This window comes from Globicephala melas, chromosome 11 (assembly GCF_963455315.2).
Source record: "Globicephala melas chromosome 11, mGloMel1.2, whole genome shotgun sequence".
NCBI lineage: Eukaryota > Metazoa > Chordata > Mammalia > Artiodactyla > Delphinidae > Globicephala > Globicephala melas.
This window is the reverse complement of record NC_083324.2, coordinates 15,412,764-15,440,668: the sequence shown is the minus strand read 5'-3', so window position 1 is coordinate 15,440,668 and position 27,905 is coordinate 15,412,764. Positions and strand designations below refer to the sequence as shown.

Genomic DNA, 27,905 nt, shown 5'->3' with positions numbered 1-27,905 from the left:
TGATTTTCTGATGCAGGTACACTGATAGGGACAAAATGTTTATAGCTTCATCTAGACTTGATTATTATGGGATTTCCAAACATTTTTAAAGCCCTACTTAGGTAGATGCTGATGTCGAAGTTGGTTCTGATCCCTTTTCAAAGAGACCATTCCATGGTCAAGTCCAGTCTTACTGAAACACAAATTATTTTGTTTTTGGTGATGATGGAGCACTTATTTGAAATGTTTTGGTAAGCTAAAGCAGGGTAGTAGGCTCACGCAAAAGAAAAACAATTGTTTACAATTCATTTTTTAAAGTATTGCATCTGTCCAGACTCAACAATGCTAATGTTTATACCAGAGAAACACAATTAGCAAAAGTCATTGGTTGGAGTTATTTTTAAATAGACTCATTTCTTTATTTGAATTAACTTCATGCCTGCTGTTAAGTTGGAGTAATTAAATTTCACATTTATCTGTGGATGTTAACATGTTCACTTTTTAGCTTTGCATCAGGCTCGCTAAATAGTTTCAGAGTCAAAGAGTAAGACTTAAGAAAACCTGACAAATTTATGTCCTTTACAGTGTTTATTCTTAGACCTTAAATTATTAAATATATAAATATTCTTCCTTGTTTCCAGGTATTAATTTCATCTTTGGTTAAAGCTGTTCCAAACATTTATGGTGTGTGTGTGATAAAGGTTTTGTAGACTTCTGAATTTTATTTTATTTTATTATTGATGCCTTGGAAGCCAGTTGAATAACGTAGTTACATTTTTGTAATTAGAATTTTATAATGTAGATTTAATTAATGCAAGATGATAGTGCTTCACTGGCGATACTCTCTGTTTGAATTATTAAATTTTTACTGAAGAGGAGGCTTTCCAGTTAGGGCTTTGTGCAACTTCATTAGCTACTTTACAATAGACACCACCCAGAAAACTGTATATTCATATTTGGCACTGTAAAGTTTGCTGGTTATAGAACAGGATTACGTGCTCCTTCCAGTTCCTAATCTATGTTTCCCTTCCTCTTTTGCTGCTCGTATCTGTGTATAAACAGATTCAGTAACTGCCATGCAACACAGCTAACTTCAATACCAGCAAACACCGGGCTTCAGTTATAGCAAGTTTCAGTAAAAGGTGATTTGAATTTGGAGCTTAGGGTACATACTAGTTTTGTAAGTTACTCTATTACTTGCATAAGGTATACTTTCTGCAAAATGACTTGCATAACATTTGTCCGTCAAAGCTAAGTCTTTACCAAATAGGTGGTATTGATACTTTATCTACAAGGTAGAGGTAGGGAACGTACTCAGCATTCTTTCCCATTTTTTGATGGAAATTTCATGCTACCTAGAGCAAAAGGATGATTCCAATATAGTTACCATCTCAAATGTATTTCCAGACTCACCAGGAGAAATCTGTTACAATGAGTTGACCATGAGGGAATCCACTGAGGACTGTCACATGACTGATGCCTGCCTTTTGAACTGGCAAAGGCAGTGTAATAACCACACTGCCCCCTGCAGTGTTAAGCCTTGAAAGGTCCTTGAATTTAGACAAAAAGCAATTCACTGTAACCAGCTAGTGCATCGATAAGAAATGTCAGCAAATTCCCTCAATCACTAAAGAGTTAGGTTAGGGGGTGAGGCTCAAGGGAACAAATATACAGGAACTGCACGAAGCTTCTCAAGAAGAAATTTTACAATGAATGAGTATATCTTTAGACTCCCAAGAATAATGATAATCTTTTGTGAACCATAATTTAAGAATGAAATACAGAGACGGAAAACCTGCTAATAAATTCCATCAGGTCAGGAAGGTTATAAGTACCTTCTTAAGGTCCTTCTCGTCCATCAGAGTCTGAGTAATTCTATAACACAAATTCCCATAACAAAGTGGAAAGGTACAAATAATGTTGAGGAAGAATATATCTTGAATATTCCTAAAACTATTTTATAAATCACTTCATAAGAACATCAAGCACTGGTGTCAGATTTCAACTTCTACCCAGTTGTGACTTATAGTCCCAATGCATTGATTTTTAGGAAATTGATTCCAGCATGGGAAAGAAACAATATGCTGAAATACTGCAAACTCTCCTTTCCTACATCAATTCCATTTCACTTAATATTTCATTTACTGAGAGTGATTTCAATGTGAATGACTCTGTCTGCCACATATAGTGATCATGTTTGGCTTTTCATTGCATTCATACTGTTTTCCCCACGTGGGCTTTGAATTGTTTATTTAGTTTGATTATGCTCTGAATGGAATATTTGCCAATCACATTCAAGGGCTTTACAATAAAGCAAAAGACAGAAAATAAGTATCTCCCTAAAAATAAATCACAGGGTTTGGAGAAAAAAGATTCCTTATCTATCAAAACTTAAAACGAGCAACTCCTGTGACTCACAGCTTACATCTCTGCACAGAGAAATAGGCACAAGCATACTGTTGCCTTATTGATGTCAGAGCAAAAACGTTTGTTGTCTACAGTTACAGATGCAGAAATATTTTTAAGGTTGTATAAGGATGCACCACATATTTTTAACAGTATTTTCCTCTGCAGGAGAGATACGAGAACCAAGATTTGGGGTGTTGAATTTATTAAAAATGCTCTAATTTTTAAAAAGAACGCTTTAAGATATTACTTGTAACGTTAAAACATTACTTGTAACATAAATTTTAAATAATGTCTTTAAATGATTTTTTATACCAGATGTTCCAAAATTCCCAAAAGAAAAAATTGACCCTCTTGAAGTGGAGGAGGGTGATCCAATTGTCCTCCCGTGCAACCCTCCCAAAGGCCTCCCACCTTTACACATTTATTGGATGAATATTGGTAAGTAATGTTCTGTTGTATCCATAAGGGGACATTTTAATTTCATGCATCATGTAAACTAACATACTGATAACTAACATAAAGATAAAAAATTAATATATGGTTGTCAATGTGAAATCAAGTAGATTTTAAAAACTATTTCTATCTGTTGTCTTCTCTAAGTTCTAAATACACATGAAAGCACTAGAAAACCACTAAATATGTTTCTTGATTTTGTCATATCTGGAAAGAGTAGAGGATTTATTTTATTGATGTGATAAAGTATGTCTATGAAGGAAATACTTTTGGTATTTCAAACAATTTACTTACCTTTGGGATATTATCCATGTCAAAACTGAGGATGGCTTGTATCTGTGTTGCTAGCTTTAAATTTCTCTTTTAATAATGTTGTACCCACTTCGTACAGTGACACACATAGAAATTAGTATTAACTTTTGTGTTTAATTTGTCAAAAACTTTTACCAATTCTTGAGTTGGAATTCCAGTTTCTTGTAAAGCCTACTTCTGGCATGTGCCTTAGCAGCGCTCTGTAAATGTTTTCCCATCGTGTCCCACAGAGAAAATTAATAATCGTACAGCATTTGAAAGAAAGCAAAAGAAGCTACTCTTGGCTGCAGCCCAAGTTGCAGATTCCGTTCATCTTAGAACTTTCCAGGCTGCATCCATGGAAGAGAGATTAATATCTCAGACACACTTTTGTGGAAATTTGTTTTAAAGATATATGATCCTAATAAAATAAGAGTAATAATTAGGCCATTATCTGAATTGGACCAGTTTTCAGATAAGCCAGTGCAGACCCATAAAGCACAGGTAGAGTCCTGGATGGTCAGGGGAGGTAGAATGCCCAGACTGATAAGTGCACTCCCAAGGGTTTTGTTATTTTTTGTATTTTACTTCTTACTCACTAATTGCTTTTATAGTAAGACCAGACTTGAGAGGAATAGGAAGAGCCGACATGAAAAATAAAATAAAATTAATATAAAGGAAAGGATAATGAAAAAAGGAGATGAGACATGATAAAGGACAGTTGCCCCTTTTAATGACAAGATATTTCTTTTCCAGAATTAGAACACATCGAACAAGATGAAAGAGTATACATGAGCCAAAAGGGAGATCTGTACTTTGCAAATGTGGAAGAAAAAGACAGTCGGAATGATTACTGTTGCTTTGCTGCATTCCCAAGATTAAGGACTATCGTGCAGAAAATGCCTATGAAACTAACAGTTAACAGTTGTAAGTCCAAATAATTTCTCGTGCCAGCATGAATGGGGGATACAAATGTGTCTATAATTTTATTCTGGTTGAAGCCAGTTAGAGCTGGGTTGATATTTTCCACCAGTGTTTAGTTCAACTCTAGAGATGTCATCTCAATGAAAGAGACATCTGCAGCTGTACATTGACGGTAGCTCTGTCTCCTGCATCCAGAAAATCAAATCTCAATTCACAGTACAAATGTATTTCACTTGACGTCTGGAAGGTCTAGTCATTTCCCCTGGGCGAAATACACGAGGAAATTCCAGGGACTTTCTAAGCAAGTCTCAGGCTCTGGATCTCTGTGATTTTGGATAAACCGGCAGGCTGACAATGTGGAAGAAAAGAACAGAGTCAAAAATAAAAAGAAGCAGTATTACGATTTTTATCACATCAAGCTTTTTTGTCCTTCCCAAATTGGCAAACTTATTTGAATTGCTCCTCTTTCCTAGTTAATTCTGCAGATGCCAGTCTGGGTTCCTACATTTGAAAACAGTCCTTATTAGTGGGAGAAAGAACCATAGATTCAAAGGGCAGAGATAATCTCCAGCAGTTCACTGACTGAGTAATTGGCTCTGGTGGAGTCAAAAGTTGGCATGACCATTCCATTGTCTAATTTGGTTCATAATTTTTTCATCATTGTGTGTAGATTCACTATGCCAGGGCTTCACTATAGCATCCTTTTGGCAACCTCAGTTCTCTTTAATGGAGCTATAATTTGTATCTTTTCCACCTGGATTTCATCTGTAGTAGTTCAAGATTAAGCTCGTTATAAATGTTTTTCAACTATATCCCCAAAGGTGCTTTTCTAGTGAAGCATGGTTATATCTCATTTTGTAATTTTTCTAAGAGAAAACTATGGCTTTTCATTCTGTTTTGATATCTGCATCTACCATTATGTTTGTGAGTTTTTTTCTTCCATTTTTTTATTTCAGTAAAGCATGCTAATGACTCGAGTTCATCCACAGAAATTGGTTCCAAGGGTAAGTTGATGACGTGCAGAATGTTGACATTTATTTTCACCTACGGTAGCTCATTGTCATCTTAGAATTTGAATTTTTCCTTTAATACCGTTGTGAGTTTATTAAAATACTAATATTCTTAGTAAGGAAAACTCCTTAGCGTAGAGGGTTCTATTTCCTCCCATCCCCATTAAATATATGTAAAAAGGAGTGATATTTATAAATGCATAACTATATAAATACACCTATATACTTATAGATGATATAATTAACATAAGTAAATACACATATATAACACATTTTTAATGGAGTAATTATTATAGGTCTCCCAAAATGTCTCTCCTGGTTGATCAGCAGTTTGGTTCAGAGCTGTTACATGAAGAAAAGGAAAAAGGACTGGTCGAGTGTAACAGACATAGGGAAAGCGTTGGGTGTAAGAAAGTTAGATGGTTATTTTCCGTGCAAGACCTCTTGGAGTACTTAATATACAACTGTCCATTGTGACTCACTGAGAAAGAATATAGGTTGCAGCATTTTCCAAACTCATTTGTCTATGAAAAGGTTTTTATTTTTTTGTGTTTCCCATAGAGCACTTACCACAGTCGTGTTCTATGGAAGATGGCTGAGTAAACCTGAATTATATAGTAGGCTGTTTTTTTGTAAAGAAAAGAAACATTTGTTTGAATGTGACAAATATTCCTTTTAAAATTGGCACCAGCATTGAACCCTCCATGCTTAGATATCTAATATACCAGTAACATCGGCAGGGCTGGATAAGGGCTCCTCTTGGTACACCCTCAGTTTGAAAATGGACTGACTAGGTATATATGGCCAACATCATTTCCTTTGAGGTCAATAAAACAAACATATATTGTCATATCTTTCCAGCAGTCAGTAAAAATCATTGCACATACTACATGTGCAAAATTATTTTTCAAGAAATAAACACTTGGAAGGAAGCTATAGCAGGCTACACAGAGCTGCCAGTAATTTTCATTCTTCTACTCTGACAACAGCACGTCACCTGTTTACTCTTTGCATATCGCATCAAATTACATTGATATTGGATGTGAAACATAATTTGTGTGAACACTTGGAAATGAAATCAAAGTTTGCATTGAAAATGGAAGTTTCCTCATTTTCCATTGTATTTGAAAGTATTCTTAGGAAAATAAGAAATGGAACATTTCCTTACCCAGTTACTGAGAATGCTTCTGAGTCTTTCCTACAACAGTGTTTGTCTTTGAGGGCCTGAGACTGCAAGTAGAGTCACCTAAAGAGCTTGATAAATTCATAGATGCCTGGTGTGCACCACAGGCTTCCTGAATCAGAATTTCTGGGTGCAGGGCCCAGGAAGCTTGTCAAATATTTAGGCACATTTAAATTCAAGAAAAATACACATGGCCATCAAACATGAACATGTATGATTAAAATGTAGAATATAAAACCATTGACTGTCAATTAACTTAAGGGCTTTCATCAAGAAACTAATTATCTTGAACAGTGTTTGAACTTCTGAATTTGAAGATGTGGGTTAAATCATAACCTTCATAAAACTTGATGCAACACTTACTTAATGCATCTGAAGGGCAACCCATGCTTCGTGGTATGAGTGGAATCTATTTAAATGGGAGTATATTAAAATGTGTGAAAAACGTGTGAAGTAAATGTGTGAAAATAAATTAAAATGTGTGTGTAAATATACATACACACACATAGGTCCATATGGTTAAATATTTTTTAAGAAAGATTGAGTGCCAAAGGAGTTTACTTTTCTTAGTTTGGAAAAAAAAAAATCTGAGCCTTTTCTGTTCTGCTTTGTAGCGAATTCAATCAAGCAGAGGAAACCCAGACTACTGTTGCCTTCTCCGGAGAGTGGCAGTGAGTCGTCCGTTACCATCCTCAAAGGGGACACCCTGCTGCTCGAGTGTTTTGCTGAAGGCCTGTGAGTAACTTGACCCCGTTCCTGATTTTTTCCGTTGTGTTCTGTAAAGAATAAGGTAGCAGTGAAGGGTGTGCCTGCATGCATCTTTAAAAATGATTTCTTTAAAAAAAAAAATCCTGTTACTACATCCCTGGAGAAAGTAATCTGCACTTCATTCTGCAGATTTCAGGCTGTGACTGAGATTGATTTATAATTAGATCTCTCGGTCAGTTGGTGAAAGTGTGAATGGAGGTGTCAGTGACAGCATTCTCCTTGGCTCAGTCAGCAGTGGGATGCCATCCTTAGAGCATGAGGTTGATAAGGAGTCTGCCCATCACTATTAGTGCAAGGTTTGTGTCTCTCTGCTGTATTGTCCTGCCCCTGCTTGTTAATGTCTTTTCAGGTTCCACGGAGCCCTGTTTATCTGTTATTTCACCCACCTGTCCTTTGCACACAAGCAGGTCCAGATCATGCAATTTAAGAGAGTTTTACATCAGAACTCATGAACCACACTTTTTTCACGACTGAAGAAATAACACTTTTCCAAATCCTCCAAGTAAAGGCTAAGGAGTCTTCGCTTGGTCACCTCTTGAAATTGTGACTTTATTGAGTAACTACCGTAAGTCAACGTAAACAGGGACCATCTTAGTTAATACTTGGTCATACAAGGTCACCTTTTTCCTATCATCATCCTTCTATGCTTACCACCACATACCCATTCCTGCCATTGGGAATACCATGAGAAAATACATTCCACCTTCCTAGCACCCAAGTTTACATAATCAGTTCGTAAACTAAGGGCTTTGCATAGCTGGGCGTCTGGTTCATGGACTAAAGTTTGAAGTTCATACTCATTCATAATCCAGCGTATATTCTGAATGGGTGGTTTTAAATTGGATTATGAAGAAAAGGAGCAGATTTTAATGGTTTTACAACCCCTAAGCTTTGTAAATTTCTCTTTCCATCCAGCAGAAATATTCAGGTTGCTTATCTGTCTTAAATTGCCAAAGTGTATGATCGTAAATTAATTAGACGTGCAGGGACATGGCCTCTGTTTGGGAATTTGGTCTCTGTATTATGTGAGGAGATGAAAGACTCAGGTTCAGTTTGAATCATGTTGGTAACTGCCTACTCTTTTGTTCTTATACATATGCGTTTATAGTGGTAGAAATTAAATTCTTTCAGAGTTCGTCACTATTCTTGGTTGACTCTTTGGGCAGGGAGAATATGTCAGTAATCCTTTTTTCCTATTTCTCACAAATGCTATAACTTACCTCTTGAGTGTGCCGGCAACTATATGGATTGTCTTCAATATAATAGAAAGGCTCTCACGTGCTTTTTGGAAAATGCAATGTCATGGAGCAATATAGAAGAAGAAAGTGAACGTCAATATGTGTTGTCTTCGGGAACTTGAGGATGCCTGATGCCTTGTCAGAAGCGTTTCACCTGAAGTGGTTTCTTCTTACTCATCGTGGGTTTGGGTTGGGAATCCTGGCTGACCTGTTGCCTTTCAGGTGAAGGTGATACATTGTAAAACTTTTAGAGTACCTGAAAAATTTTCTCCTTAGAAGTTTTAAAGTGCCGTAACAAATATAACTATAACAAGGACATTGTCCTCTTTACTATGTGTCAGGCGGTACGTTTTGCCCTTTACATACATTAGCTCATTTTTTTTAACATCTTTATTGGAGTATAATTGCTTTACATTGTTGTGTTAGTTTCTGCTGTACAACAAAGTGAATCAGCTATACGTATACTTATATCCCCATATCCCCTCCATCTTGTGTCTCCCTCCCACCCTCCCTATCCCATCCCTCTAGGCATTGGCATATGTACATTAGCTCATTTTATCCTCACTGTTTCTCATGACAGTTATTCCCATTTGCAGCTTAGGCAAATGCAGGCCAGAGAGTTGAATTCACCTCTCTACACTTAGTATGAAGTGGAGGCTGGGATTCGATCCTATTTGTCTCCTAAACTCTCTCTAAATTTAACTTCTTTGGCATATTTCAAGCAAATGAACTGTTTTGTTCAGTTAAAGCCAGGATGAACAAAGGATGGCATTACCCCTGAATCTAAAGAAGTGGGTTATAGTAGATGTTTCAGAAAATGGCTATTAATAATGAAAATATTGATACTATTAAGTAAAATGGGAAGGCTTTCACAGGGAAAGGGTTCAGATTCTACAGATTCTGTAAGGTGGAAACTGAGAATAGTTAAAATGATGTTGTGAATTTCATTCAGAAAAGAAAAGCGTTCCTTCCCCAGAAGAAGTGCAGACAGTGAGTCCCTCAGTGGAAAAGACCATATTCATGGGCCAGTGCACACTCAGTCACACCCTGTGAAAGCTTCAGTAGGATTAAAGGCAAATTCCCTTTGCTGACTGTTGGGCTCAAATTTTCTCTCTTTTCTCTCTGTTTTGTAAATTCACGAGTTTAAGCTACGTACGATTCTTTTGCAAACAGAGGAAGTATAAGAATTAAAGTTGGCTGGGCAAAGACCTGAACAAGAGCTTGAGATGATGACATGGTGTATATTTATGTATAAAAATGGATTAAGCAATATATTTTCCTTCAAAAATTTATTGTTCTAGTGCTGTTAGTAAATGCTTATTAAATTTAAAAAAAAGAAAAAAATTAGCAAGGATATCGCTGGATGTTCTTGCAATGGTATAGATGTGTCCTTAGATGAATTATGTCTCATAGTCATATGATACTTACAGATAATCATTTTATCCTGTTCTTTCAAAGAATAGGTATTAGAGGATCAGACTGGTTTCCAAGGCCTAACCAAAAAAAAAAAAAAAAAAAGATTTTACAGCAGGTGAGATGCTTGTACTATTAAAGCATGGACTCACGAAAAACTCCTGATTTGGAGCAACTGAGGTCCAGAGCACCCTGTAATTTGGCAAATGGCCATTTTGACAGATGGAGTGCAAAGCAAGCAGTTAGGAGGCGTGGGTTATGCATCCTGTTGGGTGGTGTGCTTGGGAAGCCACCGGCTAACATACTCTCACAACTGCCTGTCTGAGCATCATTACTGTTTCCTGCAGAAGTGTGCCATGGACCGTAATCCTGGTAAAATAAAAGGTAGTGGTTCCAGATCTGTAAGGCTGATAAGTACTTGAGCCTCGAAGGAAGGAGAAGAGACTAGCTGTGTGTAAAAGACCTTCATCTTTACCTCTCATATTTTTTGCATAATAACTGAATTAGTTTAACCACCTCCTAACAATACAATTTAAGATAATTGACACAGACAATATGAATTGTTCAATTATTAACTAGTAACTAAGTTCCCTACAAGCCTATATTCCAAGAATACGTGGTTAGAAAGGAAAAAAAAAAAGAGTTGGAAAAGCACAAATAAAATAGAACACATTGATCAAAAGAACAAGTTTAGTCAGGCAAATTCAAGTTCTAATGTGTCATTTATTACCCCAGTGACTTTAAGCAAATTAACTTCTTGAACTTGAGAATCCTCACTGGTAAAATGATGATAATAATGACCACATTTAGAACATACTCAATAACTTTCAGGTATTAATGATAAAAAGAAATATAGTGGGAAGGAAAAAAAATCATCAATAAAAGCAACAAAAGTGTCTTCCACTCAGTCATATAGCCCAAGTGAAGAGGAGAAAAAAAAAAAAAAAATCCATCAGTTAAAATCAGGCATCAGTGTTTTCCACATCATTTTTAAATCACAAAAGTCTAGAGGGTCCCACTTCTCCCAATTGTCTGGTTTTCATGAGATGGGATTTTTCTGTTTTAAACGCAGCTGGCTTGATTCCTCCTTCTTGTTTTCTACCCAAATATGGTGGAAAAATGTTACTGTGTTTGTGTGTGACAAGTTATCAGTCTGGTTATTGTTTTGTTCTTTTATCACGTGTTTGTTTTGATTGGGTGATCTAATCTTTCTAAGCAAGGGAGATTTGGTTCATTCCTCTATTGGTGTATTCCCCATCAGGGTGGAAAGCTACCTGAGTGGCCAGGTCTGTGCTGCAGAGCCCACCTTGCCCTATAATGAGCTATTCCTTGTTCCAGACAGCACGTTGGGCCCCTACATCTGAGTCTTATTGTCCAATATCAGCTTCATAAGGATTAAAGGGGGTACCACAGTTTCCCGCTGCTCGCTGTTGGGCCTTACTTCATCATGTTTTTCAAACTCTTCTAGGGAAGAGGGCCGTTATTTCTGGCCCTTTCAAACCACCCACAGGGAGATAGCACACTTGAAAAATACCTTGTAATATTTCTACAGGCCCAGTAATCTGTCATTCATCTAACCGTATCTATTCAGCACTTACATGGAGTTAGCCCTCTCAGTAGAGGAAATAGAGGATTTCTGAGGAAGCAGCTTAGTGAAGGAGCTTGCAATGAAAGAGACTTGATCCAATCCTGATGTTCACCATGGATGGTGGTGGGCAGGTCTGTGCACTGGGAAGCCTGATGTTTTTCTGTGGAACTCTGAGTGCAGACCTGAAAGCACCACAGTGAGGGATGTGTCCTGTGGATTTCTTTACTTTTTATTTTTCACTTAAAATAAATGTTTATCATTTATGTATTGTTTCACAGACCAACTCCACAGGTTGATTGGAACAAAATGGGAGGCGATTTACCAAAGGGAAGAGAAACAAAAGAAAATTATGGCAAAACTTTGAAGATAGAGAATGTCTCCTATCGGGACAAAGGAAACTATCGCTGCACAGCCAACAATTTCTTGGGATCAGCCATTCATGATTTTCATGTTATAGTAGAAGGTACGTTTCCCACGTTGATTTATTTTTCTTCTATTTAAAAAAAAAAAAGGAATCCATATGTAGTTGACCTCTAATGCATATATGTTAAAACAGCTAAGCTGTTTCAACTTTTAATTCTAGAGAAAGCAATGGAATATATTACACTTCAATTAATCAGGTTTGTCATTTACCCCACAAAGCCACATAGAAGGGACAAATGACAAGAAAAGATCTCTGGTTAGGGACTGAACACAGATGACTTCCATTGTTTATTTGAATAGTCACTAAACCTAATCTCCTATATCACCATATTATGAGAAGAAAAATTTATTTTAATATACATGTGACACTGCATAATATGAAATCTTAAGTAAGCCTTACCATGGGAGAAAGTATGATGATGGGCCTGGAAGAGACCTTGGACTTTCCCAGTCCTGTCATTAACGTCCTGTGTCCTTGAGCAATTTACTTCACCTTTCTGAACGTCCATTTCTTCACCAATGAATTGAGGGAGTCAGACAAATTATGGTCTTAGTTCTTTCTTATCTTGGGGTCCATATCTTGGGTTCAGATGATGTTTAATATGTTACTAATGGGGAAAGAAACATAGACAGTATGGTGTAAGTGTTATTTCTCTGTCAAAAGGTCCAGGAAAACACGTTATATTCAAGTCATCTTTCTGTAAACAAGCCTTTTGAGCAATAGAAGTTGGGCTCTTGTTCATTGTACTCATAGAAATAAGTAGGTGATGATGTCACCATTTAAAAAGATGGTAAGCCACAATATGTAGACAGCAGGGTTCTGCCTGCTGGGCAGATGTAAAGGTTGCCTAGTCATCCTGTGAATTTGATGCAGACTATTTTCTGTGCTTCTGATCACATTGAGGTTTCTGTGTATGGTTTGGTTGACTGTATTGATCAAATTAATGGGATGATGACTGCATTTGTACTTATTTAGTGCTGTGTAGGCTTAACTATTGAAAGGAATGGTCTCCTTCAGGTTTCCGTTTAGTGAACTGGTGCTCTAAGGCTTCCATTTTTATTCCAATAAAGTTCACCTCTTAAAGCTTCATTTTGCACAAGGAATGCCTAAGTAAAGGCCCACAGTTTTAATTAGTGGAAAAAAAAATACTCAGACACAAATTATATTCACAAGTAAATGTTAAGATAAGTTGTAATCATGCTGCTGTTTGATTGGAAGAGCAGTGTATTTCCAAGACCTCTCTCAACGTGTGTGATTGGTTAAGTTAGGAAGAATGAAGAACCAAAGATGAGAATATCATTTCCCTTAGTTCCACACAAGCGAAACCTGTATAGGAAGGAGAAAGCCTAGTATTATGGATAAACAGCAACATTTGCCGACAGTGACATATTCCTCTGACATTAAATTATTCACTAAGAAATTCAGAGAGGAAGAGTTTGAGAGATTTATTTTTTTTCTCTAATTTTAGTCATCGTTTGATGCCTCTACATAATATGGCTATACCATGCAACAGGGGTGTGTTTCTGTAACTCCTGACCCCGCCCCCGCCAGCACATACCCAGGAACCAGACAGGTCTCACCGTTAGCTGCTCGTACTCCGAATTGCTGACTATTAGAAATCCTTCCAGATGGCTGGAACATTGCTACGGTAGCTGAATATTTTAACAATCTGGCCATGGTTTTCTTGACTAGAAGACTGAAGCTTTCAAAAGAACTGCAAAGGTTGCAAAAGGAAAAAATAGATCAAGGATGTAAAATTAATTACACAATTTAAAAGGTTGACTATAGGACTCCAAAGGAATATAGGTTTCCCGAACAAATTGTCCTCACTATTCATAAAACAGCTATTAGCACTATTGAGATGTAAATAATGTTTTTATGAGGAACATTTAATCCTTTATCCTTAATGAGAAACTACTAAATGAGCCCTCAGTTGTATGTTTTAGGAGTTTTTCTTCACCCATGCGAGTGAAAAGCAAACTGAGCTCAAGAAGTCTTTTTTCTGTTAAGTGTGAAAGCAGTAAATATATCCTTCATTAATCATATGGACGGATGAGTTCACTTTCATTCAATTTTCTTCTGCCTTGCTGCACCTTCTTCTTTCCCTTTCTTTGTCTCTTGCTTGGAAACTCAAATAACAAGGATTAGCCATATAGGAAAAGAGCAATGTTATTGTGAACTTTGAAAATCTAGCGCATTCTGAAAACACTCATTGTGCTTAAGTAAAAGCATGTATTTTACTGTATTCTCTATATCTGTGATACTTCTTCTTTATTACTAAACACAATCAAACTCTGTAATTTAGGTTACAACATTCTAAATAGGAAAACAAACTGCACTTTCAAATCCTATAGTATGTATAAGCAACAACAGCCGGGATGTCTTGCTGAGGCACATCTATCCTTTCTAGGAATCCATGGTCTAAATATATTACACATTCAATGAAAAGAGATCTATTAAAATGGCATCTAAAACTGTCCAAATCCAGAAATCAAAGTATGACCACAGTCCCATTTCCACTGATTAAATAAAGTCACGGTACAAAAGTTTACAGCACAAACATTGTTATCATGTAAGGCTTTTGAAACTTAGTAAGTATAATAGGAAAGTATTTATACATAATTATATACCCATAATTTTACTGCATTTTAAAAAGATGTTATGAACTCAAATGCAATTCAGTCACTGATCGATTTAAGAAAGCCTCATTTTCAAATAAATTTATTTCCAGAAAGCTGCAATGAAACTCAAGTTTGCTGAACCTAATAATTTTTGATTTGTTAGGATATAGATACTTTATAGAAATCTGTTATAAGAAAATAACCTGTGTTGTATGTTTCATAGGTACCAAATTTCCTGTTTTATTTTGCTTTCTGTCTAGTGAAAAACATCTCTAATTAGCTTGCTTATCACATTCTACATGTTCAGACATTTGCATCTCAGTTTTGAGCAGTGTGAGAGAATTTATCATCTTATTTTTTAATTTACAATTATGACTAAATGAGTAAAGTTTCAACATAAGTTGCTTTCATCAGTTACCATAGCTAACATTTTTTTTGTTTTGTTAGTTTGGTTTTTTTTTTTTTTTTTGCGTTACGTGGGCCTCTCACTGCTGTGGCCTCTCCCGTTGCGGAGCACAGGCTCCAGACGCGCAGGCTCAGAGGCCATGGCTCACGGGCCCAGCCGCTCCGCGGCACGTGGGATCTTCCCAGACCGGGGAACGAACCCGTGTCCCCTGCATCGGCAGGCGGACTCTCAACCACTGTGCCACCAGGGAAGCCCTCATCAGTTACCATAGATTTTAGGATAATAGATAAAAGACTGGGGTTCAGTGATGTTGTTTTCTCTCAGAGTTTTCCATTTTAATCATTCTTCTCTCTTGAGCCCTTTTTTCATCCTTTCGAATAGATCTTACCTGTCAGGAATAGGGTTGCATGTTCCAACCTCTGGAAAAATCTGTTCTCTGTCCCTGCATGCCCTTAGCCTCACTTCAGCCACCAGACGTTTCCTATCCTGTACCCGTGTCCTCAGGCTCACCATGCGTCCTATTGTCAACAAAGTAGCAACGAGGTAAATATGTTCAATCAAGGTATGAAATTATGAGATTGTGAATGACCAGAAGTCAGTGATTCCCTCCTGTCCAAGGCCCCTTCCTTTTTCTCTATGCCTTTTTCACTGGAGTCTTTGGGGATCAGTCATTTCAGTTCAACTGAAAATTACCCCACGAGCATCTGTTCTCATTGTGCCAGTGTCGGGTAGAAAGAAATTTTCCTCTTTCCTTCTATTTTGTTGTGGCTCATCTAAGAATTAAATTGACATGAGACAGATTAACAGGAGAGAATAAAACAAAAGTGTAATAATATGTATACATGGGAGAGAGCCAGAAAAACTGAGTAACTCATCCAAATGGCCCAAGCCTCATCTTAAATACTGTCTTCAGCTAAAGACAAAAGAGCATGTTTGGGACTTCAGAGGGGGACAGGACAGCATCTCCAAGGAAGACTGGAGATGGTAGAGCAAGTGTTTGGTACGCAGATGTTTGCTGGGCCACAGAGTGGACTCTAATCTCTAGGCCCTGCAGAGCTCCCCCTACCACAACTGGCCCATGTTCTTGGCAGATATTTCTGTAGTAGCTCTCTTCCAGAAACAGGCTTTCTAGCTAAACTATCTTAGGCGGTTAGCAGGGAGGTCAGAGTTTCTTCCTGAGTCTTTTGGGCCTTGATTATTTCCAGCTCAAAGTAATCTGCATGCCAAAGAAATATTTTGGGGTGGCAGATTTTGTTCGCTTATACAAAGCAGAGGAGTCATCAGAAAGAGAACAATTCTGCCCTGGTTCTTCAGAGATCACTCTTCTGGTGATCTAGTCTAGGTGCTCTCACTACGGATCCCAATTGTGAGATTCTCAGTCTGGGCTGGAATTGAGAGCAGTGGCGTGACAGGCCCAAGAAGAAGATGCTCTGAAGAAGACAGGCTTGAAGTCCCTTTCACATTGCATGGCCAATTCTACCTTTGCTCAGGAACAGATTAATTCTTCAGAAGAAACAGGGATGGGAAGCATAACAACAAATTTTCAAACATTTATAAACAAAGCTTATGAGAAAGGGTTCAGGTACAGTTTAACGATGATTTCTAGTGGATACGCAAAACCTCTTGAGTCAGTTGATAGCTGTTGCAGAAGCGTGGATTTCGAAGCACAGAGTGAAAGTTGGTAAAGCTATTTAGCCTTGGTTCCTACCTGTGATCCAAATTAGTGAAATAGTAATGAGTTAGAAATAACACCACGTTTACTTCGGAGTCTCGGTGCTGATCATCCAGTAGGTCTGCAGGTCCATGGAAAGGCAAGAACAGAAAGTGGGGCTTCTTTTCCTGGTGACCCTGGGCAAGTTAGATGACTTCTCCAAAGCTCAGTACTCCATCTGTAAGGTGAAATGGTTGCATAAGATGGTCATTTTAAGGGCTTCCCTGGTGGCGCAGTGGTTGAGAGTCCGCCTGCCGATGCAGGGGACACGGGTTCGTGCCCTGGTCCGGAAAGATCCCACATGCCGCGGAGCGGCTGGGCCCGTGAGCCATGGCTGCTGAGCCTGCGCGTCCGGAGCCTGTGCTCCACAACGGGAGAGGCCACAACAGTGAGAGGCCCGTGTACCGAAGGATTAATGAAATTTGTAGGATGAGAATAGAAATGGAAATCTTGATTTTATTTTTCATAAAGATTTAGGGAAAGGTCATAATTACATGGTATCCTTTATTATTTTTATTGAAATATTTTTAGTGAAATATAATTGACTTATTACATCATTTGTTTCAGGTATACAACATAATGATTTGATATTTGTATGTATTGCAAAATGATCAGCACAATAAGTGTCATTTTCATCCATTACCACATAGTTACAATTTTTTTCTTGTGATGAGAACTTTTAAGATCTAATCTCTTAGCAACTTTCACATAAACAGTACAGTATTATTTATCCATTATAGTCACCATGCTATATATTATATCCCCATGATCTCCTGTATTTTTACATGTTCTGAAAGCAATAGTCTTAGTTTTCTACTGTGAATAGGAAAAATTTCATGTTTTTTCTCTAACTCAAATGTTTAATTTCACTGTGGTTATATGAAAAGACCAAAAGAAAGTAACACTCACATAAAAAATGCAGACAAACACACAAAAGCTAAAACCCTTCACCTCGGAGGTCATGTGCAGTTTATAATTTGGACTACTGCATTTTAAACTTAATGACTAAATATTTACAAATTGTAGATTATGAAGACACATATATAACTTGGAATTTAACAAGTCCACACCCTGTTGAATAATTACAAAGCCATGTCTCTTGTTTGGACTTAAACTTGCTAGGATATTTGTATATTTTTGTTTTCCCTGGTGAATTTATAGACTTTTTCCCCCCACATAATCCCTCTTTTCCTTAAAAAATTGTTTAAATGACATTTTTCATCTTATACATATATGTATCTTAAAGACTTTCCTTTTTGACTAAAAATAGAAATCCAGAAATGTCTTAGGGAAAATAAGCAACACTTGATGGGAATTACTACCTACCGGTATTGTGCAATTTTCTCTGAAATCAAATTATCCAAACCATCTACGCTCTAATATGAATCTTTTCTTCACTCCTGACATAGTAATATACTTAAGGTGACAAAACATGACAGTAATGTTTGCACTAAAGAATGTCTCCTTCTATACTGAAACACACCGCTTAGAATTATAAGATTGGAGCGTTAGGGCATAGAAAGATACAAGTGTATGATTTAAATCTATCTTTTCCTCCATTGTTTTGAAGGCAAAAAGGTAAATATTGGTTTTGGGATTCCTTCTACCACCCCCTTGCAAAAAAAAAAATTCTAGGAAGTAATGTCTCCCAAATTCTTAAGATAGATAATTACATATGGACAGATAAATGCTATAGAGTCATTAATTAAGAAATATTTTAAATAACGGCTGAACATTTTAATTTCATTAAAAAATTTTCAAAATATATTTCTTGAATATGAGCCATTTTAGATGCCTTGCACTCAATAAACTTCACATGTTTACCCCTCCTTCATTTTCTGTAATGAGATAGATACTCGTGTAGCTAAATACAGTGACTGTAGGTAACTACTTTTAGTGTGTTGATTGTATTACACATGCTAAGATTCCAGATTGCAACACACACACGCATAAAAGCACATAACCACACACAAACCTTATTCCAGGCAAAAACAATGCCCATCTTGCCTTAGAGAACATTTATGAAAAACAGCTAGTGTGAAACACTTTGTTGTGTCTGCCATCTGCTGGTGCATACTAGAAATACAGCCCTTAACATTTTTGGACCTTCTGTGATATAGAAAATGTTGATGAGCTCTTCAGTTTATCTCCAGAGCCCCCTCGCTGGACAAAGAAACCTCAGAGTGGCGTGTACAGCACTGGGAGCAGTGGTATCCTGTTGTGTGAGTCTGAAGGAGAACCTGAGCCCGCAATCAAGTGGAGAGTCAATGGTTTCCCAATTGAGAGTAAGTGAAAACACCAACTGTGAGGCACTGCTGAAGGCAGTGGTTTGCTGGGACACAGTGTTTAGACACCCTCGTTATGGCTAAAGTGGAGTTGGTAAGTGGCTGGACTGACAAGACAGGTCTAACCAGGAAATCCAAAATTGCATCTTTCAAAGCAATTTGATTTATGCTGAGATTTATGGAAAAGCCATAAATAATATTTTTGGGGCTATTACGTTAATTATATAAAAATAAGGTTTAAAAAATAAGACAACTGAGTGATACAGAGGATGCATCCAAGGAGGAAGGTTCCTCTCCCTGAGAAGAAACAGCTACAGGGACCTAGTGGTTGAGAGCACAGGCTGGAATTTAGGACTTCCCTTGGATCCAGGCAACAGGAACTCCTCACTGGGTTCTGCTCGTTACAAGGACCTGCTATGGCATGCCTATCTCCGTGATCTGAGAAGTCCACAGGGCCAAAGTGACATGCAAAGCCTGAACCTGGCTCACTGCAGGTTCTCGACAAAGCTTCAGTAACCCAAGACCAGAAAAATCCCCTGCGCAGTCAGCTCTGAGCCCTTCCCACATGGGCTGGGCGTGGAAAAGAAGGGATGGACCAGGGCTGAATGCCTAATCTCCCTACTCCACTGTGTTGCAGCACAGAGCTCCAAGAAGTCCCAAATCCTCAATTTGAACCTAGAGCCCTGGTCTTTTTTTTTTTTTTTTTAAGATTTTTTTGATGTGGACCATTTTTACAGTCTTTATTGAATTTGTTCCAGTATTGCTTCTGTTTTCTGTTTTGGTTTTTTGGCCGCAAGGCATGTGGGATCTTAGCTTCCTGACCAGGGATGTACCTGCATCCCCTGAACTGGAGGGCCAAGTCTTAACCACTTGACCGCCAGGGAAGTCCCGTCCCTGGTCATTTTGAATGTCTTTGTTAAAGTAGGATAATAGAACAGATCTTATTGGTCAATTGATCAGCTTGATTTAGAGCATTTATAATATGGACACATATGTGTGTTGATTCTATTAGTTCCTTTGCCCTAGACCCACTCGTATCAGGGCAGGCATCCTGGTGACATATAGACCTGGAGTCCCAACTAGGCTGTGCACCTAAGCTTGGGGAGATTCACTAAACAGCTGAAGATCATACAGCTGGGAATCTCCTGAAGCTTAGGTTTTCAACTGCAAAATGGAACTAATGGCAGTTGGTTGTAATTGAAAGAGACCGATGGAGTCTACCAAGTAGGATATTACTTATCTGTAGAACATTGTGAAAGTTTATAAACTCTGGATCCAGAGGGTCTTTGTTTGCATTCAGGCTGTACCATTTACTAGCTGTGTGATTTGGTGTATTACTGACCCTCTTAAAACCTGTTTCCTCATCAGTACAATGGGGATGAAAATAGCACCAACCATTGGGGATTTTTATGTAGATTAAATGACACACACAGAGAATGTTTAGCACAGTGACTGCCATGCAAAAAGCACTTCCAAAGTATTGTTTACTATTGTTTTCACGTAGCAAATACTCAGGAAGCCTTAGTGCTCATTGTTATTTTTGAGAAATGCATCTGTTTCATTTTTCTTTGTATGACAATAGGTACAGTGTCAATGATAAGCAAATACTAACTGAACATATTCGATGATGAGATTGAAAATTAAAATGATAGTTATTTTAAAATATCTATTACTCACACAAGCTTATGACTATTAATCTAGAAATTGTCAAATAACAGTATGACCATATCTACTTTCTCAGCAGATAACAACACAAAATCACTTTCAATTCTGTCTTGTTATAGCTTTCAGAAGAAAGAATGTGCCTACTTATTTAAAATACAAATACTTTGGCAAAACAATGAACAGTTCTGAAAATTTTTTTCTTTTCTTTTTTTGTTTGATACATAACGAACATGCATTATATTAGATTCAGGTGTACAACATAATTTTTTGTCATTTGTGTATATTGCAAAAATGATCACCTCGGTAAGTCTAGTTAATGTCTGTCACCTTACAGAGTTACTGAATTTTTCTGCTTGTGACGAGAACTTTTAAGATCTACTGTCTTAGCAACTTTCAAATATGCAATACAGTCTTAATAACTATTACTGCCAGGCTGTACATTATACCTCCATGACATTCGTTTTATAACTGGAAGTTTATACCTTTTTACCCGCTTCATCCATTTGGCCCATCCTCTGGCAACCACTAACTGTTCTCTGTATCTATGAGCTTGTTTTGTTTTGTTTTCTATATTTCACATATAAGTGAGATCATACAGTATTTGTCTTTTTCTGTCTGACTTATGTCACTTACAATAATGCTCTCAAGGGTGATCCAGGCTGTTACAAATGACAGGATTTTTTCATTTTTATGGCTGAATAATACTCCATTGTGTGCATATGTGTGTGATATATATAGATAGATAGATATGTATCTCATATTTTCTACTTTTTTTTTGCTTTTGTGAATCTGTCTTGTTTTTATTTATTTATTTTTTAACTTTTCATTGTATATTGGAGTATAACCGATGAACAATGTTGTGACAGTTTCAAGTGCACAGCAAAGGGCCTCAGCCATACATATACAGGTATCCATTCTCCCCCAGACTCCCCTCCCATCCAGGCTGCCGCATAACGTTGAGCAGAGTTCCCTGTGCTCTACAGTGGGTCCTTTTTGGTTGTCCATTTTAAATACAGCAGTTATCTCACATTTTCTTTATTCATTCATCTGTTGATGACACCTCAGCCCTCATTATTAGTTTCCTCAATTTGAGACATTTTTCCTCATCTCTTTAGAGAACAGAATAAGAAATGAAAAATAAGACTTCAGGTAAATCAGAAATGAAAATAACTTTTGTTTATAAAGAATGTTAAGGGTGCTAAAACAAAAAATGCAGATTTTCTGGAACATAGAATCATAAAATTTTATATTTGAATAGCATTTGGCTGTTTACGAAGAACTTTCACGTACTGCCTTGTCCCCACATGAGCCTTTTAAAGGGAGTACGATTATTCATATTTAACAGATTGATTATTTCATTCAATAATATTTATTGAATGCCTTCTTTGTGCCAGGCACTGGCCTTGTTGCTTGGGAGATAGCAGTGAATAAAACGGACAGTCCCTGCTCTCATGATTTGGACATTCTAGTAGGGAGAGATAAACAGTAGACAAATAAACACATCAATGTGGTAAAGTGAAAACTAGCTGGGGAAGGGGTGGGTGTAGGAGAAGTCCAGGACCTAGAGCTGCTCTCCGATTTTAAGATAGTACTAGTAAGATCCTTGTGGTTATTTACCTTGGAGTAGAGATCTGAAAGAGAAGAGTGATGCAGCTATGCAACTACCTATGAAAGAGCTTTCAGGGCGGAGAGGTCAGTGAGTGTAAAGACCTGAGGTGTGTTTGGAGTGTTGAGGAAAAGCAGGGACTGCAGTATGGCTGAAGCCAAGTGAGTGAGGAGGGGGCAGTGCTGGGAGAGATTAGTCCGGAGGTGCAGGGACCACATCATATGTAAAGGGGAAGGTCCAAAAGGGCGCTTGGGATATTATTGTGAGTAAGGTGGGCAGCTCTTGGACTATTCAGAGCAGAAGAGTGACAGGATCTAATTTATTAACAAAGAATTTTTCTGGCCTCTGAATGGAGAAGCAATTGTATGACTCCAATTAGGAGCTGCCTAAAAGATACTGGGCTAGATTGGTAGTAGTAACAGGTAGGTTATGGATTTATATACAAAATAGAGCCAACACGTTTGTTGATGGGTGAGCACATCAAGGCTGAAGACAAACTAATGCAAGATAGCACAGCTGAGTAATGGCAGACCTAGGACCAAAGCCACATTTTTGGAACCCATGTTCCATGTTCTTTCCACAGCTCTCCTTGCTTCCCTGCCAACAGGTCATAACCATTTATAATTGGGATGTTTGATGACAGTGGATCACTAAAGGGTTTGAAATCTCTTTAAGCTTATATTTTTAGCAATTACATATCCTTTATATAGAATATTTGAAAATTAAATCAAAATGATTACTATTATTGATTACAAGCCTAACCTTTTTCAAATACTTTGCATCCAATATTTCTGAGCCTCCTAGTGGGCCCTGCAAAGGAGATAATTTTATTCTTTAGGTTGTAGATGTGGCAAATGAGGCTCAGAGATTACATTACTTACTTGATTGAGGACACAACCCAAGTGAATTTAGAGCCATAAATGGAACTGAAATGATTAATTCCGGAGCTGAAGTTTCTCTCCCTATATTGCATGTTTGCCCTTTGAGCTGACGAAAGACAACTTAGGTCAGGACTAGTGGTTTTTGTTTGATAAAGAATTTTAGAATTTTTCTAGAATTCTGGAAGCTCCTGGAAGTCTGTATGCCACAATACTCTGCAGTTTCCATACCTATCCCAGAAGGCATCCTGGAGCAATGTTTAGTTACTTGTCACCCAAACAGGAGGCCATAGTCTCATTTCTTCTTTTTGTAATGCTATGCAGACTCAGTTTACCATGGGGCACATGGTATAAGAACTGAACAGCATGATGGGGTTTACTCTGAAATTTGTTAAATTCGAAGTAGGGTGTGAGAGTACAGGATGAGATCAAAGACACAATTCTTTTTAACGTTAAAAAACTTGTAAGAGCTACTCATCTTGATGCTTCTTAAGAGATACATTGTCCTACGGTGTTGTATCAAATTTCTATTGTTGCCATAACAAGTTACCACAAATTCAGTGGCTTAAGACAGTGCACATTTATTATTTTACAATTCTGTAGGTTGGAAGGCCAACGCAAGTCTCCCTGGGCTTAGATCAAGGTGTCAGTGGTGCTGTGCTTCTTTCTGGAGGCTCTAGGAGAGAAACCCGTGCCTTGTTTTCTCCAGCTCCTAGAGGCTGCCCACATTCCCGGTTCACGGCTCCCTTCCTCCAACTTCAAAACAGCAAGGTTGCGTTTCTCCGACCATCCTTTCGTGGTCACATCTCTCTTTGGCTGTCCATAGCCAGGAAACGTTCTCTGGTTATAAGGAGCCTTATAATTCCTTTGGGCCTCCTTGGATAATCCAGGATAATCATCCAATCTCAAGGTCCTTGACCTTAATCACATCTGCAAAGTCCCTTCTGCACCATAAGGTAAAATGTTCACACGTTGTAGAGATTAGACTGTGGCCATCTTTCAGGGGCTATTTTTCGGCCATGGGTAAAATGCCACCCAACAAAAATGTTTCAGTCATTCCAAGAGATATTTACTGACTGCCTCCTCTGTGATAGCTGCTCTTTAGGCACTAGGAACATAGTGCACAACACATAGACAAGGTCTTGCCCCCATGGAGCTCACAGTTAAGTGTAAAGATGTATTTATTTCTCACTCCCAGAGGGAAAAATGATGTATAAGAATTTAAAAAAAAAAAAAAAAAGGTTCTGAAGAACCTAGGGGCAGGACGTGAATAAAATAGAGAACAGACTTGAGGACACGGTGAGGGGGAAGGGTAAGCTGGGACGAAGTGAGAAAGTGGCATGGACATATATACACTACCTAATGTAAAATAGCTAGCTAGTGGGAAGCAGCTGCATAGCACAGAGAGATCAGCTCGGTGCTTTGTGACCACCTAGAGGGGTGGGATAGGGAAGGTGGGAGGGAGGGAGATGCAAGAGGGGAGGGGATATGGTGATATATGTATACATAAAGCTGATTCACTTTGTTATACAGCAGCAGCTAACACACCATCGTAAAGCAATTATACTCCAATAAAGATGTTAAAAAAAATCTTATATTTTATTATGTAATATTCAATGTTTTCTATGGCCTAAAACTTAGCATCGTCACTTTTTCTTTTTTTTTTTTTTTTTTTTTGGTTGCATTGGGTCTTCATTGTCGTCCGCAGGCTTTCTCTAGTTGCAGCACGCATGGGCTACTCTTCATTGCGGTGCGTGGGCTTCTCATTGCGGTGGCTTCTCTTGTTGCATAACATGGGCTCTAGGCGCGTGGGCTTCAGTAGTTGTGGCGCACGGGCTTAGTTGGTCTGTGGCATGTGGGATCTTCCTGGGCCAGGGATCAAACTCCTGTCCCCTGCATTGGCAGGTGGATTCTTAACGACTGCACCACCAGGGAAGCCCATAAATGAAAAATTTTAACATTTGTGCCCCTTATTCAACATTCCTAGCTAATATGTTTCTCTTCCCACTTCTTGTTTGTAGTTTCAGAGCAGGGCACGTGCTTTGACACATGGCCAAATGCTGTGGGAATGGGGCTTCCCTGGTGGCGCCGTGGTTAAGAATCCGCCTGCCAATGCAGGGGACATGGGTTCGAGCCCTGGTCTGGGAAGATCCGCACATGCTGCGGGGCAACTAAGCCCGTGTGCCACAACTACTGAAACCCGTGCACCTACAGCCCATGCTCCACAACAAAGAGAAGCCACCACACTGAGAAGCCCTCACACCACAACAAATAAATAAATAAAATTTTTTTTTTTAAATGCTGTAGGATGTGGTATGGACTGAAATACAGTCCCCCCGACCTGCTCACTGGCCATACTGGCGCTGATCTTGCAGGTTCTGAGCAGAGTTAATGAGATAACACATGTGCTGTATCCAACAGAGTCCACTGGCCCTTAATTAAAGCACCATAGGGACTTCCCTAGTGGTGCAGTGGTTAAGAACCCGCCTGCCAATTCAGGGGACAGGGGTTCGAGCCCTGGTCCAGAAAGATCCCACAGGCAATGAAGCAACTAAGCCTGTGCGCCACAACTACTGAGCCTGTGCTCTAGAGCCTGCGAACCAAAACTACTGAGCCCTTGTGCCACAAATACTGAACCCTGTGCGCCTAGAGCCTGTGCTCTGCAACAGGAGAAACCACCGCAATGAGAAGCCTGTGCAGCACGACAAAGAGTAGCTCCTGCATGCCGCAACTAGAGAAAGCCCGAGTGCAGCAACGACGACCCAACTCAGCCAAGATAAATAAATGAATAAATAAATTAAAAAAAATATATAAAGTACCCTAAATATTAGATTTTCTCACTTGCAAAAGATATTTCCAGAATTACACATGGATAAGCAGTGGGGTAAGATTTATTGCCGAAAAGGTAGAAAACCTGGTCTGTGCTCTCAAGAAGAGTTTAGTCCTCCTGGGAAAATGAAATATATGAGCTATTTATCTGAAGTGGTTAAATAGCAAAGCAGGGCAATTGAAATGAATGGTGTAGATGGGAAAATTGCAGAAGGGCAGAGAAGTGAAACAGGAAAAACATGTCAAGGGGGAAGATAGCAGTCAATATTGGTGGACTGGGGGGATCCAGCTGTGTTGATCATGTGGTTTACGCTGGGCAGTATCAGGACTTCAATGACAAGAGTAAGTGAGATTCAGTTCATAGTGGGACTTGAGTGCTAAACAGAAAATGTGGAATCTTTGTTGTGGATGTGGGTATGGAGAGGCAGACAGCTAGAGATCAACACATATTTTGGCAAAAAATACTTACTTGAAGGACGATTGAAATTGCAGAAGGGTCTGGAAAGAAAAAATCATGGTTGATGTTAAGAAATTCTAAAGAATTGGCTTCAATGAACTCTTATTCACCCTAAACTGGTCTTAAAATATAAATACTGTGTGACACGTTTAATGAATAGTGTATAAATATTTTAGGTTCTATTTTTTATCACACTGACAGTCTTTCATCTCTTGTAGGAAATCCATTTTCTGGTGATGTCATCTCCCCCAGGGAAATCAGTTTTACCAATGTGCAACCGAATCACACTGCTGTGTACCAGTGTGAAGCCTCGAACGTCCATGGCACTATCCTTGCCAATGCCAACATCGATGTTGTAGGTAAGCACACTTGGGAGCAGACTGTTTGTCTGCTCTTTTCTACAGGAAAATGTTCACGGTCATACTCACAAGTAGATTGAATTCTTGGCACATAAAACGTTGGGAAAAATCAAAGTACCTTTCACCTTACATTTGAGCATGAGACCTCGTACTAAAAGTTATACTTCCAAAAATGTATTGCATTGGGATACTTTCCAATTCAAGAATACGAACTGTGATATTCAACTATTTTCCCTTATTAATATGGCTGGGGTATAGAAAAACATTTGCTTGTATTATATGAACATTTAAAACTGCATTTATATTGTTTTCCAATAGATGTCCGTCCATTGATACAAACTGCAGATGAAGAAAATTATGCCACGGTGGTGGGGTACAGTGCTTTCTTACACTGTGAGTTCTTTGCTTCACCCGAGGCAATTGTGTCCTGGTAAGCTGTTACACGGTTTTCTTAAGAGAATGTCAGTTGTAGATTGTGCCTTGTTTCTTCATCCATCACTTGACAGGCTGCACTGTGTCAAGTTATTACATGTAGCGAGCGCCTCTGAGAACTAAGGTAGCATACTTACTTACCTACCTTTCCTGGCACTGTTGACTAGATTTGTAGTATTCTCTCACATGGGGAAATATGGAGAGCCATTTTTGCTCACAAAGGAAAGCAAAAAATGGAAGTGATTGCTAAGACAATTTTATAGGTAGTTTAGGTATCCATTACGGATATATCTAAGGTCATACATTACTGTTGTCGTTTTGGGTGTTATCTAAATAATTGTTAAGTCTGCATTTCATTCCAAGTGCCTATGTTTAAAACTTTGTCAACATGTGTTTTGAATTTAATTTCGATATATTAGTTGGTATAGTAACTTCAAACACACCGTTGTATGAATCTACCATATTTGTTCCTTCACTAGAAAAACTTGGTTAAACTAGTCTTACATAATTTTCCCCAGGGCTCTGCAGGGCTGAGATTAGAATGAGGAGAGCAAGGCAACGTCATCCATGTATAGGGTCAGATTCTATCTTTATTTAAAACTTGGATATTTTGTTCATTGTGGATTCTTTTGTATTATTTTTGATTTTTAGAAATACCTCATTAAAATATTTATCTTGATTATACTGAGATTTTTGTTTTGGCAACCCTTAAATTTTGTCTCGGAAGCAAGCGCCTCACTTGCCTTACCCTAGTGCCCGCCCTGGAAAATCTCGTGTGAACAGCAGCCAGACTTTGTCCTTTGCATCTTTTCTCTCTGGGAGCCTCTTACTGTGAAACGCATAGGGAGAATCAAGCTGGGGCAGCAAATGCCTAGAAAATGGATGAATGTAGGAGAAAATGACTCTGGGTGATGAGGGTCAATGTTATCCATGTCCACAGGACAGGAAAGACTTCCTGGCCTATAGTATTTCTGAG

The 27,905-nt window shown here is 38.3% G+C and overlaps 1 protein-coding gene across 12 annotated transcripts in view; it reads left to right on the top strand.

Moving 5' to 3' along the window:
- CHL1 (cell adhesion molecule L1 like) overlaps positions 1 to 27,905 on the top strand; it is a 197,535-nt gene that overhangs the window by 133,529 nt on the left and 36,101 nt on the right. For 7 of the 12 annotated variants that reach the window (XM_030867749.2, XM_030867746.2, XM_060308875.1 and 4 more), the window contains exons 5-12: positions 2,704 to 2,826; positions 3,889 to 4,059; positions 5,013 to 5,060; positions 6,864 to 6,984; positions 11,535 to 11,719; positions 18,539 to 18,703; positions 26,357 to 26,497; positions 26,816 to 26,927. In XM_030867749.2, coding sequence (XP_030723609.2) covers positions 2,704 to 2,826; positions 3,889 to 4,059; positions 5,013 to 5,060; positions 6,864 to 6,984; positions 11,535 to 11,719; positions 18,539 to 18,703; positions 26,357 to 26,497; positions 26,816 to 26,927 — 1,066 coding nt within the window. Of the gene's footprint in view, positions 1 to 2,703; positions 2,827 to 3,888; positions 4,060 to 5,012; positions 5,061 to 6,863; positions 6,985 to 7,196; positions 8,478 to 11,534; positions 11,720 to 18,538; positions 18,704 to 26,356; positions 26,498 to 26,815; positions 26,928 to 27,905 lie in introns of those variants that run through there. The other 5 variants (XM_030867750.2, XM_030867748.2, XM_060308878.1 and 2 more) reach the window with 4 other exon arrangements.